At 42.1% G+C, this 9,018-nt stretch overlaps 1 protein-coding gene across 4 annotated transcripts in view; it reads left to right on the top strand.

Moving 5' to 3' along the window:
• The first annotated feature begins 386 nt into the window (after positions 1-386).
• Positions 387-9,018, top strand: part of ldlrap1b (low density lipoprotein receptor adaptor protein 1b) — a 45,244-nt gene continuing 36,612 nt past the window's right edge. The window contains exon 1 of one of the 4 annotated variants that reach the window (XM_063498793.1): positions 387-791. In XM_063498793.1, coding sequence (XP_063354863.1) covers positions 707-791 — 85 coding nt within the window. In that variant the 5' untranslated portion in view covers positions 387-706. The remainder of the gene's footprint in view (positions 792-9,018) is intronic. The other 3 variants (XM_063498792.1, XM_063498791.1, XM_063498790.1) reach the window with 3 other exon arrangements.

The raw sequence follows: 9,018 nt of genomic DNA, 5'->3' as shown, positions 1-9,018 counted from the left end.
ACACAAATAGTAAAATTATACTATTTTGCCTGAGACACACAGCTAGACGTTCCAGGTCAATCGGCTCTAAAATTTGACAGTTTAATGGTTTGTTTGTACTTCCTTAATAGTACGCCAGACAGATTTGTCTTCTTACGGTATGTCAGAATGAAGGCTATAAAAGCAAGCAAACAAAAATACAGTTCAAATTTTTTGACCTCTTGCTTTGTAAGTTGCACATTTTCTAAAGAGGACCTGTGGGCCTGGTTGGAGCCTTTGACGGCCCCTTCTGGCCCCCTAACCATATTTTTGAACCCCCCTTATGAGCAGCCGGCGATCAGAGGATCACATCAGTCATCGCAGAAGACGCGGGGGGACAGTGGAAACTGTAGGCCGGGTCTTAGAGGGCGTTATTAACAGGAATAACACTAGCACCGCCCGTCCGGGCTGCCAGCGCCGCCGCGGCTGCTGTTACTACCTCACCCACTCGCGTGACTCCACAAGCGGGCGTCACGCACCTTATCCGGTTAATTTACATACTAACACCGCCCAGGGGGACGAACATGGTAATTTACCGTCGGCTGAGAGCTAGTCGTACGAAGGAGGGGAGAGAAGAACAGCTGAAACAAAGTTTGAACGACAGAGGTTTGTTTTAAACCGAGTGGAGTGTTTCGACACGCACACACAGGCGCTCGTCGGGCTCTTTGCCCCACTTTTGGATTACGATATGGACGCTTTGAAATCCGCCGGAAGGGCAATTATACGGAGCCCCAGCATCGCCAAACAGTCCTGGGGTGCGGGCAGACATAAAAGTAAGTATTCACCGTCTCATTGCACTCATGTGTTATCCAGTAGCTGGTGCTAATTTGGCTACACCAAAGCTAACTTGGCTAAGAAGAGCTAGCCTCCACAAGTAGCTAACTGTACAACCGGTGGTCTCCGAGCGTTACCTAGCTACAGTTGTCGTAGTGGCGTGAACACCTAGCAACCCGAATAGTTTCACATCAGGTCGGAAACGTTTAGTGAGGGGATTGAACTTGACACTGAAACTGACAGCAGCGCCCCGCAGCTCGTAAACTGACTCCCTGCGAGGCTCGGAGTAACAAGTTCAGCCTCCACGCCGGCTCCCTGCCCACTCCGCTGAGTTTATTTTGGAACAGGAGCGCGAACAAAACGTGACAAAAGTTTGAGGAGTGCTGCTGTTTTTCTGCCACGTCGCTCAGACGCGCTCGGAAACGTGCAGGAGAGGATCGGTGGGAGCTAAAACACTGTAATCTGGACTTTAAGGAGGCAGGAGCAGGCACGGAGAGATGAGCGGTCTCCTTCCTGGCAAGCCTTTACAAGCCCTGCAACTCACTCTGTTGCTAGGCGATGCACACTGGGAAACACAAAAATGAAGAGGCTGTGTTAAGGGGGGGATTCTTCAAACACCATGGAGGTGTCTTTACGATGCACTATTATGACGATGCTCTGCAATCATCGCATGCATGCTCAGCTGCCTTGCACAAAGAGTGGGGGGTTACCCCCTGCTCCCCATGCCTCTCTGGCTTTTTTATTTTGTTTCACAGACAATGGAGCTGTTGGCTTGACCGTGCTTACACGTGCCAGACCAATCGATGCTTTGTTTTGGGAGTGATGCACAATCAGCAGGGTCCTTCCACATGCGATCGGGCAGCAGCTAAGCAGACCCCTCCGATGAATAATCGATCAGCTCAGCTGATAATGGAGTTTCCCCTCCATGTGGAATCTGTGGCAGAGGTCACACCTCTGAGTCTTTTTCAGAGGTTTTGAGTTTTATCTGGATGTTTTTAAAAATGGGAAAAGTTGGCAGAACTCCTGAGGAGCCTTTTTTTAATGCTTTAAGATTGTAACAGTCTTTCAGAGGTTTAGAAATGATAATTAAATAATCACACCATAAAATCGGTTTTAATGCATTATATTTGTAGACATGACAGAATAAAGTAATCCTGAAACCAAGAACTTTGTTAGAAATCCTTGATTATTTTCACTGTTGTGTAAAATACACAAAATGCTGGATGTACAGCTACATCTTACATATGCTAAAATTCAGGTCCGCATCAGTAAACTACTCACTATTGTGAGACTTGGCCTGTGGTTTGACAGACTCCAGCTCCACCGTCTGGAACGACAGCTGGAGATAGTAGTCCTTGCTCTTCTTGGAAGATCTGTTGTGAGCTGGAACGTCACTCTAACCAGAACCTGGAGCAGGTGGAGTGCTGGTTCAGGTGCCCCTAAACTGAGCAAATGAAGGACTACAGGTAAAAACTACTCTTTAAGCTGGTGGAGTCTGAGTCTATCCATAGGTTGAGACATTATTTCTGTTATCTATTGTCACATTTACAGTATGATTTGTTCATGTATTTAAGAAAGCTACATCATTTATTGAATTCTGGGAAGTTAGCTAGTTCTTGTTAGGATTTGTCGGGAGGGATTGTTAACTTTCAAGTCTCATCTCACCACGTGGGATAGGCAGCAGCTTAAATAAGTTCTAAGACTTTTTTTTTTTTTTTTTTTGCCTACATCATGATACTGGGCTCATCCTTTAGGCGTGATCACTTCTGACTTAAAATGAATTTTGATGAACACCTATCAGTGTACCTTGCTTTTAGCATAATGCTGCGTAATCCTGTCTTTCCTGTGGGACCAGGAACTGAGTTTATGGCACCAGCTAAGCATCTCGCATTAAATACTGTAATTACTGATATTTAAATATAATCATTATTTATCACTCTTGTCTCGGTGAGTGATTACCCACTCTCAGCGAGCTCTGCACTCTCCTATGTTGCTACCACACTGATAGTCATTAACCTAGCCCCTCGCTTTACAGCTTTACTGTTCTAACATGACAGTAAATAAACCCCACAACTGTAAACATAACGAAACAAACAGAAAATATAATTGATATAAAGTGGGCTTAATATTTTAGCCAGTGTCCATACGAAGATACTCTAACTCTGGATGCAACAATATCAGCAGTTGCAGGTTTTAGCAGATGCATGCAATATGAATGGGTACTGTGAAATTATACTTACTTAATCTACAAAATAGGAGTGAATTAAAAAATTATTTAAATCAAAAAGGAATAAACTCACAAACTCAAAATATGTTAGCCGAATTTCTAGTTTGTGTGTTTGTGTTAAGTGACAGACATCTCTGCTTTTGTTTGCTTGAATCTGCCCCATACACCGCACAATTAGACTGTTGTTTGTGAATACAGTCGCTGGAGTGCTTATCGCTTCTAACAGCCAAGGAGGAGGACTACAACCTATATCTGGAATCCAGTAAAATTATTTTTGAAACCCACCACAACGCCTTCTTATTTTTTCCTGTCTGTGCATGACAAACTGTGAGCTTGCTCTTCTTTACTGATGTTAGATGGTGTTAGAAGATCAACCTGATGTTCACAGCCACCACCCAGTTTGAAGTGAATATATGACCAAAGCAGAATTGTTTCATTTATCTCGCCAAACATGTATTTCTGTCAATTCACATCAAGTTTTGTTGCTTTAATGTGTCCCATACACCACACGGTTAGCTTTTATTAACATCTGAGCACTGACTTGAAGTTATTAATCACTACGGAGCCTTCAAACTGTACACTGTTCTTGGATACACAAACACCAGAAACCGCATCGAGATAAGTCTCACGATCTCAGTTTCTGTCAGGTTGATGTACCCCATATACTGTACAGCTATCGGTAATATCTGAACAGCACCACCGATTTAGATCTTTAATCATTACAAGAGACTCTGTCATGGAGGGCTGTTACTGCGCTGTTTTCAACCACACAAACACTGGAAACCAAATTAGACATCCACCAAACTCAAAATCTAAACACAATATATACCAAAATAATAACACTGCTAACTTAAGATTTTGAAGGTAAGAGTTCAAACCACAGGTCTTTGTTCTTACTAATGCATATGTTACATTTTTAGAAACAAGTACGCAAATCTTTACTCATTAGTGTGGTTAAGAAAACCCCTCAACATAAGTAAGTATACTTTAAACTTTGTGTTAAGTTGAAGGCATTTCTCACACAGTGTAGTCAGCCTTTTTAGAGCCTTTTTAGAGCAGCTGTTTATATTGTTTGATTCTTTCACCCACATTACTAATTTATTTGGGGTTCCTGTTTTTGTGTATGATCAAATAATGCGTCACCTTCCCCTTTTTTTCCAATCTGTTAATATAATCTTACACTTGGCTGTTTTGGTGCTGTGAGTAAAAAGCAACTTGTGTCATCCTGTGGTGTCGATAGCTTCTCTAAAGTGTACCCTGCTTTTAAACATGACATTCATGCAGGGTAAGAATTAAAGGTTCACTGAATCTCGTGCCCTCTGGCTTGGATTGTATTGCCTTAAAGGCACAACATTTCAGTCTGTTTGTGCAATTAGGGGTAAAGTTTTGCCTTTTTACAGTCTTGTTCCTCCTGTGTGTGGGCTTGGCCTTGTCAGAGCAGCCTATTCACAGCATTGGCATGCATCAACACTGCATTCCTCTTCTCCTACTGTCAGTGGTAGATCATAACAGGTGCTGTTATTGTTTTCATTAAGCTCCCGTGTCTTTGAATGCTTGCCGTTTGTCAGCCTTTTAGAATAGCCTGACGTCAGTGCTTGCTTCGTTCCCTTTGCCCTGCTTTTTGCACTCGTTTCCTGCATAGCTTTAAAGAGTATGCTTGCTTTTTTTGGCTGAAAATGCTTTCCTGCGCTGCCCTCTCATTACATCCACATAGTTTGGATTTTTTTCCTGATAGGTGGTAGAGTGGTATGTAACATTAGACATCTTTTTAGGTCACAAAAGCAACGTCTTTGTGTGTGTTTGTGTGCATATGTGAGTGAGACAGGAAATCCCCACCTATACGACTAAAACATTTTCTTCTCATGGTCAAGAGGCTGTCTCCTCTGAGGTACTGAAACTGCTAGATTACTGAATGTCTGAGTTGACCAGACTTGTGTGTGTGTGAGAGTGTGGACTACGTTTCATGTAAGACCTTTATGTGTAAACCAAAGTTGATGTTGATCAAAGTTATCATGATGTGTATTTCTACACCTTTTTCAGATAGTACTGTATGTTAAGCTGTTATTTTCGTGGATTGATGTCAGCTGCCTTGTTGGTTTGAGGAAGCCACCCGTCTCATGATTCAGTTGCTTGTAGATCCACATAAAGCAGGAACAACTTGAAGTATTTGCTTTCTGTTGGAGTTTATCAGTCTCTCACATCAACTTCATTGTGACTGATGATTGCATTGAATTTTTTTCTCTACACTTACAAGTGGTTATGGCAACCAAATGGGCAACCTAGAAACTTTTGATTGTAAATCTGTCCTGGTGAGAGGCAACCTGTCTCCAAAGAAGCGCGGTCTGACTTGAACTGACTGCAATCTCTCTGAGATGGATCAGTGAAGGATTGCATGTAACTGTGGAGGAATTTGTTTGTTTTTTCAGATCTCTGAGGTTCTGTCTGGACTGTGAATACAGAACTTATAAAATAATATGAATTTCTGTTTACGCAGATGGTAACAGGCTAGTTAATCGTTGTTATTGCAAGCAGATTGCATGCAATTGTCTACTTGACCACATTTAATCACAGACTGATACGAGACTGTCTTGTTGCCAAATTATTGCCGACTTTACGCATCAAAATAGCATTGAAGACAGCACCTGACATGCCTGTCTTTAAAACAACCATTTCAAAGGCAATGTGATCAGAAGTTTATTCCACATGTCACAATAATCCTGGTTGCAACAGGGTCTCTAACCAGTGTTTTCCCTTGTGTGAGTGTAGCCAGGTTTAGGTCAGGACTTTGCTGGGCCATTGCAGCATGCTGTCAGAGATTTTCAAGTTATTGCCGCAAACGCAATACAAGATACTGACTCATTAATCAGTGTCCAAAAGTGGTTTTAAACATATTTTAGTGATCAATATATAATTGTCTGTATAGGGTGTGGTGAGTAAAGGCATGACCTCAGACACCACCCATGTTTGTGTAAGAGGGTGGTGTGCCAAGTTATCAGCCAAACCTGGCGAGCTGTTTCCATAAACTGTAAAAGTACCATCATCCCTGCTCCGGCCCTGGTCACCCGGTGCCATGTCCCCTACGCAAAGTCATCCAAAAGTATCTGCCTGGCTGTAATAGAGATCACATCCTGCTGACTTCCTTTATGGAGTGTAAAATCCTTACTGATTTACAGCCCTGTGATCTGTATCTGTAAGCTGCTTCTGTGTTTGGTCATGTGTGAGCATGTGCTGGTAGGGCTGCACAACTATGCTTCGTCACTGTTTCTCCCAGAGAACGATTTTAAAAATAGATGCTGTCAGGGCAATAGATGAAGATGAATTATTGGACTTAAACATGGTATTTAGTGTTGGTGAAGCTGGCTGGTTTGAGTTTGTGATCAGAAAAGTAGAACTTTTTCTATGTGGTGTTATTTTGGACTAACCACTTTTAGTTCTCCAAAGTGCATCTTTTAATTGAAAGCATAAGTCTATTGGCGAAAAAGCTAGAAAATGAAGTCTTGAGTCACTAACTCTGTCTTTTGTTTCATGTTCTATTTTAAATAATAGGATGTAACACATTTACACCTGCTTTTCACAGTGCAGGGTGCTTCCAGTTTACTCTGTCATTCCGAGACACCAGTAAGGACGTCTGGGTCTAAACAGCATGACTTCGAGGAAAGAAATAGTTCATGTAATCTCCTTTAGCCATATGTCTAGACATATGGTCAGTGTTGCTTTGGTTCAGTGTTAGTAGGCCGTGTTGGTGCCTAATAAACACCACTTGAGGCAAGAAGAGAGCCTACAATACCAATTAAGTGTATTTGGATAGCCTTCTCTTTGTTAGCAGTTAGTGCTCCAGTCCACAGTTACAGCTCCTATTTAATCTGTCGAGCAACGGCGTCAGTAATACTTAAATAGCTACACGAGTCCTCAAGCATTACTGTGCACCTACACTAGAGACAGTCCTCCTTTCTGTAACTTGACTGAGTGTATCTGTAATGATTTATGGATCTCTTTTGAGTGTTCAGCCAGGAGGAAGGAATCAAACACCCTGCCTTTCCCCACCCCCTCCATCCCTGTTCAGCATCAGCACAATCCTCACATTTCACGCTTCCTCTTTACCATTAACTCATTCTATATATGAAGTCTGTGGGACTGGAAAGAGGATTATTTATGAATATGAAGCTATTTTCACACAACACTGCAGCCCTGAACTTTTCTTGGCTTTACCTGTCAGAGCTGTCCTGGAGGAAACACTGGGCAGTGAATAATTACATTCTTCCAACGTCTTTTTAAATGACTTGTTTTGTCCACCCAGCTGTCCAAAATCTAAAGAGTCACTGTGCTGTCCCGTGGCCCTCGGCCTCGTGTCCATTTTGGCTGCTGAACCTGAATTTTTCTTACTGGTTAACAATCCAAGGCTTATAAAGGAAATTACTTCACCTGCTTTGCATCTGTATGAACTTGTTTCCTCCCAAGATGTCTGTCTCGTTCCTCCTGGGAGGCTCATGTCTTTCAGATTAGTTATCATTTGCTTTGGTTTGACTGTTGCTTTAGTTTAAGGCACATGTGGGTTCAGGTTGGTGCAGATTCATTGGTTCTGTTTGGTTTATATCTTTGGTTTATATCTCTGACCTTTTATTAAATCTAAACTTTTTGGAAAACTGTTGCTGTGCTGAAAATGCCTCAGGATTCCTCAATCCTGCTCGGATCTGCGTTTCTGTGTTGGTGCCAGAAGTTGAAAGACATCTGCAAAGAAACACCCAAATGCACTGGAGTCGTGTGCAGAGAGTACACTTGTAGAGGGGTTGACCTGCATACTGCTTAAATTTCAGGGTCATGCTGTAGATCTGTGGTCCCGGGTGTAAAATGCTGACGTGTTAAACAAGACAAACATCCATCTGCACTTTAGGCAGACTTTACTCGATTATCTTATTCTGTTGTTTTGCTGTGGATGAGCCATCCATCCCACACCTAGATTTTTCAAAACAATTACAGCACATTGTTGTTGGATATAAAACCTCCAACCTGTTCTTTTGAGTGAGGGCTACTGGAAAAAGCTGCCTGCGCTTTGGTGCTATGAGCCCTAAGCAAGAAAAAAGAAACTGAAACTCTATGCAAAGGAGTAGAGTGCAATCAATCTAACCAACTGCTGAAACTGTCGGCTGTGGAGTTTCTGTTCTTTACAGATAAGTGTCCAAACCACAACACCAAGGAAGACAAAACAGACTCGATAGAAGCACAATAAAATAAGATAATCATGGTTTTTGAATCTTGAGATGCTGGCGTCCTTTTAAACACAGCTCCAGTTTGCTTCAAAGTTCAGTTATGAATAAATGATTGCACATTCCAATATCACACCTTTAATGCCCGTGATCTTTAGCGTATGAGAGCATTTTCTAAACGCAGTGGTTATATCTTTTTATTTGGATATGTTTATTTGAATCAGTCCATTTTAACATAGGGCTGTTTTCATACCTGCTCAGGCTCATTTGTGCACAAATGAGATAAAAATGAATCCTTGTGAGGAGAAAACTTCCATTTATGAGGAAGCCAAGAATCCAGTCCACGAAATTGTTCTAAAGACCTGCTGGTTGAAATATGAGGCTGAACTCGTATAAGAAAAATCAAGTAACATTAGCCTAGTGTGTGTGTAGTGTATGTAGGGGTCAGGCACACTGTGTTTGCCTTCAAATTTCTCACCTCACCAGTTTTTCAAGGATTTTTATCATGCCTGATGTAAGAGCAACCTGTCTTTAATAATTTAGCGATTTGGTGGTATATTTATCTGCATAGACTACAAGATGCACCGTGCATCCCTTGATTTTGTGGAGACTGCATCGCTTTCAGTGAGAGTGATTTGAGCTGCGTTGGAGTGCAGCCGCTCCTGTTAGCCGTGACTCCGCGCAGAGCGCTTTAAGGATCACTTTCATAACCCAGATTCCCGCTGAGAGTACATTCTGGCCTCAGCTGGTCATCCGCTGTAATCCCTGACTGGCATGACCTTTCATTTCTCCTCT

The sequence above is a fragment of the Pelmatolapia mariae genome, linkage group LG16_19, assembly GCF_036321145.2.
Source record: "Pelmatolapia mariae isolate MD_Pm_ZW linkage group LG16_19, Pm_UMD_F_2, whole genome shotgun sequence".
Taxonomy (NCBI): domain Eukaryota; kingdom Metazoa; phylum Chordata; class Actinopteri; order Cichliformes; family Cichlidae; genus Pelmatolapia; species Pelmatolapia mariae.
The sequence above is the reverse complement of the archived record's forward strand: the minus strand, read 5'-3'. Positions and strand labels throughout refer to the sequence as shown.